This window comes from Phaenicophaeus curvirostris, chromosome 3 (genome assembly GCF_032191515.1).
Source record: "Phaenicophaeus curvirostris isolate KB17595 chromosome 3, BPBGC_Pcur_1.0, whole genome shotgun sequence".
Taxonomy (NCBI): Eukaryota; Metazoa; Chordata; class Aves; order Cuculiformes; family Cuculidae; genus Phaenicophaeus; species Phaenicophaeus curvirostris.
This window is the reverse complement of record NC_091394.1, coordinates 65,823,027-65,836,452: the sequence shown is the minus strand read 5'-3', so window position 1 is coordinate 65,836,452 and position 13,426 is coordinate 65,823,027. Positions and strand designations below refer to the sequence as shown.

General features: G+C 40.9%; 1 protein-coding gene across 1 annotated transcript; it reads left to right on the top strand.

The window, feature by feature from the left end:
• The first annotated feature begins 1,266 nt into the window (after positions 1–1,266).
• RPL7 (ribosomal protein L7) lies at positions 1,267–8,194 on the top strand. The gene is made up of 7 exons (XM_069854271.1): positions 1,267–1,406; positions 2,283–2,385; positions 2,883–3,049; positions 3,668–3,805; positions 4,178–4,287; positions 5,422–5,636; positions 8,132–8,194. The coding sequence occupies exons 1-6, from the start codon at positions 1,393–1,395 to the stop codon at positions 5,628–5,630; spliced, it is 741 nt and encodes a 246-aa protein (XP_069710372.1). The 5' UTR covers positions 1,267–1,392; the 3' UTR covers positions 5,631–5,636; positions 8,132–8,194.
• The last annotated feature ends 5,232 nt before the right edge of the window (positions 8,195–13,426 follow it).

Genomic DNA, 13,426 nt, shown 5'->3' with positions numbered 1-13,426 from the left:
CCCATTCCCAGAGATATTTGAGACCAGGCTAGATGAGGCTATGAGTAACCTGGTCTAGTGGAAGATGTCTTGCTTACAGCAGGAGCAGTGGCACTAGATGATCTTTAAGGTCCCTTCCAACCCAAACTCCTCTATGATTCTACAACAGCAGCTGCTCCCTGCAGACGGGTAGCCGCCCCCGACACCCAGCGCAGCGCACCCCGGGCGTTGGCTTCAGCCAGCTCCAGTGGCCCCGGCACAGAGCCAACCCGTGACAATTCCCACAGGCGAGCAGGCCGGCCTCACCCCGCTCCCTACACCTGCCTGCAGCCACGTGCCGGGGCACACGACGCCGCCTCACCGGTCCCTGCGCAGGTGCCAGTTTTCAGAAAAGTGGTTGAAGCTTTGTATTTGTGAACACCGCCTCTCGCATTTAGCAGGAATCCGAGTTCAGAAGTTTTGGGTGAACGTGCAGGCAACCTCCTGCTTCGGCAGATGCCGTAACCATCCACCTTCGGCAGATACTTCCCCAGCTCCCCTCCATCCACGCAGTTACAGGTTTTGTATGACGAGGCACTGTGAGAAACATTCATTCACTGGTAAAATACTGAAAATGACAAAGCCTTCGAAGCAAAGGCAATCATATTTTTATTTTACAATTTAGTGCCGAATCGGATGCCCTTCTAAAAATGGCATAACATCGTACAAAAGAAGTGGGTGTATATACTAGCTTTAGGCAAAGAACCATGTAAATCCTCAAGGAATGTTCATTCTTTTTTTTAGATTATCCAACCCTGTCTGACGATTCCCTTCAGGTTATCTCCTGACCTCCAACAGCTGCATCTTACCAGATAACTGAGCGTATTAATAAATTCTCGCAGCCCTAAGACAGGTCATCTCTCAACTTCAAACAGCTCCATCTTATGAGACAGAGCTATATGACAAGATAATTACGCACACAAATCAGCTGCAGCAAAACTCATTAATTAATTCTCACGCCCCAAAGCACCCAACAAAGCCGCAGCCCTACAGACACCCGTGTCCCCGCCTCCCTCTGCGTCCCAGCGCCCGGTCCCACAGGAGCGGGGGCGCTCCCGCAGCTCCAGGGGGCTGCAAAGGCACCGGGGGAGCCCGGGCTCTGCGGCGGGGACGGCTGTGAACCGCTAGAGGGGCTCGGCTGCTCTCCGGGATCCCTCCCGCCCGGCACCCCGCGCTTCCAAGCCTCCCGCGGGAAGGACGGATCGACCACTCTCCGCTCAGGCGCTCGCCGGCCGCCCCCAGGTCCGCGGGGCGGTCAGGCACCGCCGCGGCCGCCCTGGCACGGGGTCCTCCCGGCGCGCAGGGCCCCGACTGCGCGACAGAGGGTGAAGTGGGCCCCGCGCATGCGCCCCCCTCTCTCTTCCGGCGCTGATCATGGCGGAGAAGGAGTAAGTGGGGGTTCTGCCCCGGGATAATCCGCCGCCATCGGCGGCTGTGGCGGTGCCTGCTCTCTGCTGCCAGTACCGGGATGCTGCCCGCCATCCCCCAGTCGCTAGGCCTCTCTAGGTGGCGTGGGAACGGGGCCGGGAGTGACGGGAGGACGGGGCCCAGCGCGGCGGGGTGCGGCCGCCGCCGGTCCTGTCCCTTCCGCAGGCGGCGGTGGCCGCCCCGCCGGGCCTCGGTGCGGTGGGGATGGAGAGCGCGCCCAAAGCGCTGCTTCTGGGAGAGGGAGCGGTGTGGCACGGTCTCTACTGGCCGGGTAGGCGATGCCGGGCCCCGGTGCGCGGAGCGGCGTGCGAGCAGGGGAGTCGCGGCGGGGTGCGCCTCGGATGGGAGCTCGCCCGGGAAATTACGGCTCTACAACTGCTGGTCTTGCAACTTTTCTTGTATGTAGGAGTTGGAAGTTTGAGCTTAAAACGCAGTGAAATAAATGTCAGGGTACTGCCAAACTAGTTTTTCTCTTAAAGTACTTGAAATACTAATTTGGAGGCGATATACTTGGAACAGACTTTTTTTTATTACAAATTGGAATGTAAAAAAGCAGGGTAAAACCTTTTGTTATTTAAGCAGTCTCAGTTTTTGGAGTTGTGTATGTAGCTTGGGCGCAGCTCAGTTCACTTGTCAGATTGTCTTATCAAATATGAAAGGTAATGGTTTGGGCTGCATTGAGGCCTGGTGGCAGTGGGAACAAAATATAACTCAAAAAGCCGACTTGAGGCAGCGAGGCGTGTGTGCATGTTGTGGTAACAGTTTCACTGATGTTTGTTATGTTACTTTAAAGCCCATTTTCTTTTTTTATAAGCTAATTTTTCTTTTTCATTTAGAGCAAAGAAGTTGCCATCTGTACCGGAAAGCCTGCTGAAAAAACGGCAGGCTTATGCAGCTATAAGAGCCAAACGTCAGAAGAAGATACTGGCTATAAAAAAGGTGAGTACTTCACAATTCCTTAATTTGGAGTTGCTTATCTGTCGCAATATCATCTACTGCTGTTGATGTAATGTAGCACAGAAGCTTGCAGTATTTACATCTAGCACATTGATAGTTTCTTGATGTTTTGGATTAAAATCTGTTGCTTTTTTTTTTCATTATTAATAATATCAGTTCTGGGCAGAGTAAGGGCAAAGCATGCTGTAGTCTGTAAGACAAAAGTTGGTCTTTAGTCTTCTCTAGGATAAGAGGTTATAGCTTTGTGAGAACAAGCTTAATGGATGGTAATGTTCAAGGTAAAGCGTCACTACTGTGAAGTGGTCTTCCAGATTATCTAGAATATCACTGAGAGCAATTTCAAATTCCATAATATGGGCAGATGCTCCTTTAATCTGTTTTATTTTTGGGAAGTTCTAGAACATGCTACATTATTTGAGGGTGATTTTCATGTGTTAAAAGGCATTAAATAATCCTAAGTAATTTTCAATTGATTTCAGTTCCGTAAGGCTCAAAGAAAACTCATCTATGAAAGAGCCCAAGCTTACCACAAGGAGTACAGGCACATGTATAGGCAGGAGATCCGTATGGCCAGGATGGCCCGAAAAGCTGGTAATTACTACGTTCCAGCGGAACCAAAACTGGCATTTGTGATCAGAATAAGAGGGTAAGATTGAAAAGAGGTATAAACAACTTTATGTTCTAGAGCACCGAAATTGGCTTTCCTGTTATCTGTGTTTTGAGAGCTTAAGTATGTAATAAAATCAGGTGTTCCACTGATGGCTTGGAAAGCTGTTGGCAGTAATGTTGGACATGCTCCGGAGGCTTATTTAATTAGGAACACAGTCATTATGCCGTCTGTGTCTTCAGGAATCCCCAATTTTTAACAAGGTGCGAAGACTAAAAATACATGCAGACGCTTCTGTTTGACCTTAATCTTGATAAAATCACATGTCTCTTCCTTGATGTTCTTCTAAGCTTTGTTTGAAGTGTTTAACTCTCCTTTGGTCAAGTGTTGCAGAAAACTAAGAGGGGGTGTAATTGGAAGAAGTGTTAAGGAAAGCACAAGTATATTTCTAAATTGTTTCAGTATAGTGCTTATTTCTGTTCTTTTCGTGGAAGTAGATCTGTTTCAACTGAAATATATAAATACTTAAGTTTGTTTTGTGTAATTGGTAAAATAGTGATGTTTCAAATGGGAAGAATGCTATTGTGGGTATTTTTAACCTGATACTTAATGTTTTCTGCGGTGTAGATAATTGATTTTTTCTCCTGTATTCTCTAGTACCAATGGTGTCAGCCCTAAGGTCCGCAAAGTGTTGCAGCTTCTTCGCCTGCGTCAAATTTTTAATGGCACGTTTGTAAAACTCAACAAAGCTTCCATCAACATGTTACGGATTGTTGAACCCTATATTGCATGGGGGTGAGTGAAATGGCTGGTTTTCTCACATTGGGGTGCATGTATTTTAGTGCCTTTTGCATTTTGCTACACTGGACTTGGAGGTTTCCCTTGTGTTCAAAATGTTTTTATCTCTTGTGTGCTTTACCTGCTTTTAATTGACAGCGTGATTAAAGCAGTGCTGTAAAAGGCAATGCTTGCAAGATGCGATTACACTCTCATATTAGTGGTGTTGGGAACTCAGCATGAATAAGGTTTGCTTCTCTTTTGGTTTTGTATTTAAAATTGGGACATGCTGAAGTGATCATAAATTACTTGTTATGGACATTTCATTCAGTGATGTGAACTTGTGGCTTGCAAAAACTAATAATTTCTTTTTTTACTTGACTGTTTCAGGTATCCCAATCTGAAGTCTGTGCATGAGTTGATCTACAAGCGTGGTTATGGCAAGATCAACAAGCAGCGCATTCCTCTTACTGATAATTCCCTGATCCGGAAGCGCCTTGGTAAATACTGCCTCACTTTACAAAACAGAACAAGAAACCAACTTGTTGCATTTATATGATAAATGTGAAGCTGGATGTTTGTCCTTATTTGTCTCTAGAGAAGAGCAGTAAATGGTTTATCTCTATTTTTGTCTCAGTAGCTTAGTACAAGGCTGGCTGGAAATAACTTTCATTTATAAAGTACTGAAAACCACTGCAAAGAATCAGATTTTACCATTCTTAATTTTAAATGTAAACTTCTTGACCATTAATACGTCAGTAATCTTTCAGCAATGAAGAGTTGCTGCACCAGGAAAGAAGCTTTGACTTAGCTGTGAAGTTTCAGTTTTAATATTAGACATTGCGTATGTCTTAGACCTTCATTGTCTGGTAAAAAACTTCCTATCTGGTTAAACTTCCTATGAGAAGAACTAGCTAGTAAAAGCCATTAGCATATTTAGTAAAAGCAAAGCATGGTGGTCAATTGTCAGGAAATAGACTGCTCTAGGAAGCTTGTCATTTTCCAGTCCTGCCAGGAATGAAAGCAAACACTGATGTCTCCCATTTTTGGCACTTGATTTGTGTATTATTTCAAATTGGACGGTTTTATTTTTTCCTGTGCAGTAGATAAGCAGATTCTAAGGTATAAATATTATGTTATCATTACTTTGCTTTGTGGCATTGTATTTTATGAGCAGTTCACTTGTAATCGAGACTTCAGGAGTGAGACATTAACGAAACATGCTATTGCATTTTTCAACAGCACAAAGTATTTCAGGGAGTTTCACTTAGCTACCCGTAAGTAGGGTTTAAGTGTATTTAATCTAGCTTTTCTTCAAACAGCACACTCTGTCTTCCTAAGATTCACTAAGTGGCGTTTGTTTTTTGTTGTTAATCATCGATAGCTACAAATATTCAGCAGTTGAAACTGATACTTCTTGTCAAATGTAACAACTAAATAAGGTTGAGTTAGCTGCAGCTAATCTGTTTTAATTGGAAAAGTCAGTCATTAGGTGTCTTCAGACAGTAGGTGCTTTCTGACTTCCTGAAGTTTATCAAAATAAGTAGGTATAACAGTAATAACTTGACAAATTTTAGCTTGTCATTGACCAGTGGCTCTGTATCCCTTCTGAAAATAGTGTTTCTGAATTACAGGAAAACTTGGCATCATCTGTATGGAAGATGTGATCCATGAAATTTACACTGTGGGCAAGAACTTCAAAGTTGTGAACAACTTCCTTTGGCCCTTCAAGTTATCCTCTCCTCGGGGTGGAATGAAGAAGAAAACGATCCACTTTGTGGAAGGTGGGGATGCTGGTAACAGAGAAGATCAGATCAACAGACTCATAAGGAGAATGAACTAATGCAAGGTATTACCAGAGGCTAATCCTATCTACTGTTCCCTTTCTGCATTTTAGGCTGCTGCCATTATGGGCTGAACCTTCATGCTTAATATATGTATTCAGTTGTGCTTGGGTAATGCCTACAGCATGAAGCTACTTGGACAAAACAGTGTTCTGATTTTATTTTTGAAGTCTTACTAAAGATTAAATGTTTGTGAAGAAATTAAATCTTCCTTGTAGCTAATGTTTTTAGAAGATTACCAATCACTTAGTTTTCTTTTACCAATAACTTGTTTTAAAGCCTTATTTGAGTTTTTTGATGGGAAGCCCTGAGATCTAGGCCAAAATTTTCAATTCTCATTAATGAATTCTTCATATGGTCAAAGTCTTGTGATTGCAAGTCAGTGCTTTTTTCGTATTATCTGGTGTTTGCTGTAAAAGCTTCTGTAGGACTTGGGGTAATTCAGTTATCAATTTTGACGTTTTTTAGAATGATTCAGTTTAAGCTTTCGTGTTAACATGGCCAAGATGTTTATCTTGAAAGACTAATTAGTCTATTTGAATAGTCTGTCCTGTAGAAATGAGAGGGTTTAACACTTAGAGGAATTTGGCAGTGACTGAGTCCTGAAGTTAGTGTCTGTTTCAAACAATCTGTCCTGTCATCTATTGTTGTCACTCTGCTGTTCCTGCTTTGATGAGAGGCCTGCCGTGCAAAACCAAAACATTTTTTTCAGAATTCTTCTACTTCTCATTGTTTTTTACACATCAAACTCACTTTGATGTTGCCTGTACCTTATTGTCAAGGAAGGATAAATGCCTCCTTCGTGTGGCAGTTCTGCTGTAATTACAAGAGAACTTTTTTTGTGTTAGAATCGTTGGAGAGACAGGCAAAGACCTAGATCAATTGATCCAAAGTAAAAATTGGTTTTTGGTTTGTTGCTGCCCTCCCCCCCACAAAATAAGTTGTGCAGTTACTTAGGAATTCCTAACTTCTAGAGGGTTGGTTAATAAATTTTTTTTTATTAAAAAAAGTAGTAGCGGTTAGTGGTGTGACTTCACAGCTTAAAACAAGTGCAGTTTGGATGAGTTCTCAAATAAAATTTTCTGAAGGGAGAGGTTTTGGATTTGTGCTTTTTTTTTTGAAGCCTCTTAAAAAATGTTTTTATAGCCAACAAGGGATAGCAAGTTCAGCTTATTGGCAGATGTTCTCTTGGTAAGTTACTGTGTGAGGCTTCATAACCAGGATTGATTACACCTAGTTTCACTTTATGCTCCTGCCTAGTTTCTTAATGTAAGATGGAAACTGCTATTTTTAACTGAAACCCTACAGCTTTTCTGTTAGCATAGGTCCTTTCTCCTCCATCTCCACTGACAAACATCAGAAGTATGCTAGTGGTCTTGAGTTTTCCAGAGCTTTCCTGCAGTAGGGAAGCTTCTAGTTCACTATAGCAGTGGCTGTAAATACTTGTGAGGAGTAGTTTGCTGGCAGAGAAACTAGGAATAGTCAGCAGTTTGCTTGTGTTTTTCATTGAGCTCGGCATCCCACATAAGCAGCAGATTGAAGTATCAAGGCTTTACTCCATATTCCAATTCAGGAGGTAACTTTGCAGTTTCTTACTTTATGCTTATAAGCAGTTATTACTCTTTGGATTGCAAACAAACATAGTTCTGGTGTAAAGCTAAGGTAGCTGATCATTCTCTTCTCCGGCACTTTCTATTCTTGCTCTTCTCTTGCTGCTCTGAATAGAGTGCATGTTGGAAATAGAAGTAAGTTCTGTGTAGAAAAGAGAAGAATGTTGTAGTTTCTTCTGAGATAATGGGCAGCTTGCGCAGTAGGTTCAGATGAGATACTGGCAGTACTAAAAAGTGCTGTCATTCTGAAGGTCCAAGTATCTGAAGATGTGTATTTATTCCTCTTCTGTGTAGGTAGGTGGTTTCATGCTATTTGTCTAAGTTAGTGGCAATCTCAAATTAAAAACAAACAAACAAACAAGAATTCCAGTACCAGTGCCTACATATAGATTGGGGAAAAAGAGCATAGTACTTGATACTGAATTTTAATAAGATGCTGAATTCCATTAGATCTCAAGCAAACTTTAGAGGAACTGGTCTGAAGTCTGCTTTTTCCTTTCATTTTTGTATGTAAACAGTCCCTGAAATGTGCTGGAGGTAGAGCTGCTGCAGCAGAAGTTCGATTATGCACAATACCTCAGTACATCTTTAAATGTAAAGTTTCTCCCTGCCATGTGTTTAGATAAATAGGAAATTGGGTACCCGTAGTTCAAGCTGGAAGTGTTTTATCCTGTTAGTTCTGGCACTCGAAAGCTTTGTTTTGATTGAAGAGATGTTATTCTAGAACGTAGTTACTGTGTGCAAGAGTACTGAAGTCTTAAGTCCAGTGAAATAAAATTGGTGTTTTCCACCCGAATTATAACCTAGAAATGCCTTAATTCTTCAGGTGGCCAAAGTAGTTTCAGATCTGCACATATCTAATGATTGTGTGTTTTTTTTTTTCCTTTCAGATTCAGATGTGCAGCTGCAGTCTTCTAAACTCTGGTCTGTTAATAAAACTGTCTTGCACAAAACTGTGTTATCTCGACTGGTCTCTTTTTGTGATCCTCTTCAGTGGTGGTGGTTGCTGAGTTAACTTTGGAGTAACCTATTTCAGAGTTCCATGTATAGTTTGCATCAGCAGTTATGTAGATAATGCTTCACCTTCATTTGAAGGAAGAAAAATTGGAATGATTCGTACAGGTAACAATTTTTGAGAGTGGCAACAATTATTTATTGTGATTAAAAGTACAGTAAATCCCAAACTGAGATGTGTAGTGTTGAGTGGGTAGCATTCCTAGTTCATTGTAGTGCATAGAAGTGGAGACCACAGGATTCATAGGGGTATGTACAGAGCAGATACCCGCTGGTAAAATGCGTAACTCGGCTTATGTTCAAACTGGCTTTTTGTCCTGCCAGTGCTTCACTGAAGGAGTCTTAGCCTGATGAGATATTTGGCACAACAGTTGACAAGTCACATCTACTCTGACTGAAATGCTTTTCTCAATTACAGGCAAGCTGTACGTTTTTACGTATTTCACCAATGAATGACATCCATTCAAAAATCATTGGCATGGATTGGGCTTTATTCCAATTTGTGTAAAAGCTTAGTTCTGCACTTTTGTTTAAGCTAAACCTTTTAACAGCAACGATAGTTTATTAAAACTTGTCAAAAGTAGTTTTGTTTTTAAATGACTTGGGAAATCATGATGGTGGGTTAACTGAAAAGAGTGATGTGCTTTTGCTTGTGGATGTTTGGACACTGGCAAAAGAGCCGAGTGTCAGGTGGGTTAGTATTCCCAGATACTTAAACAACTGAGTTTTATAACCTAAAGTGACAATTCCCCTATTGAGTTGACCTCCAGAATCTAGTAATGCACCGTCTACTAAAATACCAACACTGTTGTCCATTTAAGCTAATAACTGCACTAAATCAGTGTGAGTGATTGAGGTGAAAACCATAGAACTACTTCCATTTGTTAGGTGTCTTAGTAAAGGAGGAAGCAGTGTGATTTACAAGGAAAAAATATTTTCGTTAAGTTGCTGGATGAGAAGGTAGAAAGTATAATAATTACTTCGCTCAATAAATGGGAAACCCTAGTTCTTGTCTTGATCTTGTAAGAGTACAATCTGACTCCTTTCAGCTTAACATTGCACCAAAGGGCAATGAAGTTCAGATTTGGGGGGGATGAATGGGGATATGTACATAAATGTTGACTTCAGTATAATTATTTGTTCAACTGTTAAAGGAGTTCTGTTACTTTGCTACAAGGTTTGCAGTTATTTCCCTTTGGCTCATACACGTTTACAGTGTATACAGAAAGGCTTTTTGTGGATAAAATTATTCCATACAAGAGGATAGCAAGCTTTGTATGATGGATATAGAGAATTAAGGATTAACTCATGGAGTTAATCTGTGCTGTAGGACCTTCTTTGCCTCTTAATGCCCTGTAAGTCCCCAGTTTTCTTTAAAGGAATATGTGCAGTAAAGAATTAGTGATGAGAAATTTTGGTTTTCATGGTAATTGAGCAGCTGGTTTTTCTTACCTGTGCCTGAAATGCACTTTCAGATAATGGCTGCAAAATGCTAGTGTGGAACTAATTAAAGTCTTGCTGTCTTTATGCTGGTAATACTACATAGCTGGTCATAGCTTTCAGGATTTTTCATATTGCTCTTCAGGCATGTCCCATAGTAGACAATTACAGAAACAGCTCATGATCTGTTAGTTAGGGTCAGAATTTCCACTGGAAATGAGACAATTCACTTATTCAGTGCATGAACAGTACATTTTGAAGCATTTGAGGTAATTTCAGTTAAAAATAAAGCTGACAAAGACAAAAATTTGGTCCCTAAACAGTAAATAATGCAGATCCCTTGTCAACATTCTGTGATAAAGTTCGGGTTCTTGCAAACATGCTATTACTTCCTTACTGTCCATAACTGCCAGCTGCTGACACATTCTGGAATAAAATTTCTATGAACTCTTGCCCTTTTTCAGAATGACCAATATCTTCCTTTTTTTTCCTCAGAACTGAAGCCAGAAGCTTTACCTAATAGCAATTGGAGAAGCAACAGGAGAGTGTTTGAAGCGCTTAACAACTCACATATTTTTCAGGCATGCTAAGGCTTATAGGCTTCACAGTTAACGGGTGTTCCTTTCTTTGCTAGAGTCCAGCTCATACAGCCTGATTTGCTATCACCAAGTGTAAAGTCATACATCTGGAAAGGGAATGGAGCCTATCCCAACCCCAGGAACTGCTGTTTCAAGAGAAAGTTAAGAGAAGTGATGGATAGTCAGCTGAATATAAGCTCCCACTTGGTGAAATGCAATTCTTGGACGCATTAAAAAGGGAATATCAAATGGTATGGGGGAGGTAATATTACTTTTGTTCCAGTAGTGCTTACACTAGTATCAAATGTAGTATCCAGTTCTTGTGCCAAAAATCAAGCACATGTCTTCTGATACTGGAGAATGTAATTAATTCAATTTAAAGGCAGATATGGTTATGAAATTAGTATCTACCTATAATTGCCTCCATGGAAAAAAGTAGTTTGATAATAATTCTTTGATCTAACAAAGCTATAATAGGATGAAATGTCTTGAAATTTAAGTCAGATAAACTTTGGTTTTAAACAAACAATTTTAATGGGAGATAATTAGACACTGGGACGGTTAACCAGTACTGTGCCAAATTCTTTGTCAGTGGTCATTTCTAAATTGAGGTTTGGGTTTGCTTTTTTTCTTTAAATCGTATGCTCTACTTCTAAGAGATTTGTTGAGGGGCAGTCTCATTACTCAGCAGAAGTTACTAAATAAAGTCTTTCCAAGTACTCAAGGCATACAAATTAGAGCCTTGTTTTAAAATGTCTGGCCACCCAGAGTGAAATGTAGAACAGCAATGGTGAGTGTTTCACAAGGGAACTTTGACTAAAGCAGCGCACGAAGTGGCAAGTCACCTAAGCCGTCGCATAAATAGCGCTCAGCAGAGAGGTGGTAGGGCTTAGCATGCCCTTTATGGGCTTTGCTGCTTCTGCCTGTTTGGAATCTTCTGAGGACTGCGATTAATGTGATTTTTAGAGAATGAAGTATGGCTCACTGTGAGCAGTGTGGTGTCCCTGCTTCACGCAACCACTGGTTTGCTCACACTTTGGAATCTAGGTGCTTGTTTTGTTCAAACTGTTCTGTTGATCTCCCAGTTTCCAGAAGACCATCCTTTCTACAGAACTCTTGGTGAGAAAATTTCTGTACATTGCTTCTTACTAAAGCTGTGTCAAAGCCCAAGGCAGGGAGAAGTTTGTGGTTTTAGCTTAGATTAGGAAACTGCAGAGCAGACAGCGATAGAAATTTAAAAAAATTGAGCTTAGAAGGGAAAAAAATTTTAAGTCTCCCAAATCCCAGGCAAAATGTTCTCAACTAGTTCAATCAGGTTTAAGTTGTAGTGGAAATTTCTTTGTCTTTGGGGACCTTCAATGTGATTGTTTCACTTCTCTTTGGTGAAATTCCCATGCTTATTTTACATACTTGTCTTTCCATGCTTGTCATTCTTGTACTGTACCAGAGTATTCCAACCCCCAAATACCTTTGCCCTCCCTAGATATAGGTTTAGATATAAGTAGGCTTTTACATGGTGCAAATTTCATGACTGAAGAGCCTGAAAAATCAAGTACTGAGCTCACGAATTATGAGTGCTAAGAAAGAGCAAGGATATTTGGAAACAATTTTCTACACAAAGCTTCTATTGTTTTTCAGTATGACTGTAGGTGATTACACCAGCCATTTCTAGCTTTATCCATAAACACAAGAAGTACTTGTGGCCTTGGTCATGTTGCAAATAAGAGCAAAGTTTTAAAGCTCAGAGCAGTAAGTAATTTTCCCTGAATTATTTTTGTAAAGATAAAAAACTCCACAAAAGCAGTTTTTTATCTGCTAAGTATTTCTTCATATAAACTCATTGCACCAAGCATCTTCCATTATGAAATAAGTAGGTACTTGGTTGGAGAACAATGAAAAATAAGGGAGTGTACATTCATAGGGCCGTGGGGTGTATATGGGGAAGAAGCCAGATGTGAAGTAAAATCTAGGGTAGCGGTAGGGTAGCGGAGAAAAAGGGAACGGAGGGAGGTGGAAGCAACAGTACTACTTGTCTTGCTTAGCATTCTTTTGGCAGTGCAGAGAGGCTGTAAATCCAGTTTAACTAGCCAGCATGCTACATGCTTTACATGCTTCCTGTCCCAAGTTGCTATGGCAGTCAGAGGTGTTCTGTTCAACTAAGTCTTTGGAGTCTGCCTGGAGCACTGGCTGTCTACTGGTTAATGTGTTCTATGCCCTGCAGCAGTGTCATGAAGCTCTACCCATGGCACGTTTCCACTCCTGTACTTTGTTAGGAGCTGTGCAAGGATTACCACACTCTGCCATATCTCATGACATCTGTTATGCTCTTTTTTTATTGCACAATAAAATCCAATTGAAGTTTTCAAGTCCTGGTCCCCTTTATAGAATACCACAGTACTACCTAATGATTTCAGCATGATGAGTATTCAATGTTTTGATGCTAATACTGTGTATCACACATTATAACATGGCTTCTGAGACAGAAAGATGCAAGATGTAGTGAGCCAAGACAAGCAGGAAAATGGGATGCAAGGAAGGCTCAAAGTATCTAATTTTAGTTTGAAAAACAGGTAGATTTCTTGGTTTTCCCTTTAACTTCTTTTGCCAGGTTTTATTTAACACAACCGAACTGTAAGACAACAAGTTTACCTAGCAGGTTGTAATAGTGGCGCTTCCCCCCCCCGCCCTTAATTTTATAATCTTAGTTTCTATTTTTTAACTTGATTTTTCTTTTCCTATTCCTTCCTACTACTGAAATGCATTTTTGTGAAAGGAGAATGTAAAGGTAAGTCTTTTGAGGATGTGAAACTTGGTAGACAAGAGTCCTAGGAAAAAGCCCACAATATTCCTTTAATCCTTTTATTTGCTTTGTTTTACTTACTGTGTAAACCTAAAAGTTAGCTGGCTCAATGTAGAATGAGGTGAATGACTCCAGAGAATATGTATTTTGAGTATTGCTTCCAGGCTATCTTGTTTCCAATATTTGATGAAGTGAACTGCCTTCTAGCTTCTTTGTCCTATCATCTGGCCTTCTTTTCTCTCAGTGTGCTCATCTCTGTTGGATTGCAATCTCTGGCTTTCCCAAATGTAAGCATTTCTAACTACTGTTCTACAGCTTCCATTTCTAAAGCCTTTGTGTGACAGCATTCTTCA

Excerpts from the sequence above, each read along its gene's own strand:
- RPL7 (XM_069854271.1), top strand. Across the intron at positions 2,386-2,882 it reads AGATACTGGCTATAAAAAAG|TTCCGTAAGGCTCAAAGAAA; the intron begins GTGAGTACTTCA and ends AATTGATTTCAG. Across the intron at positions 3,050-3,667 it reads TTTGTGATCAGAATAAGAGG|TACCAATGGTGTCAGCCCTA; the intron begins GTAAGATTGAAA and ends TGTATTCTCTAG.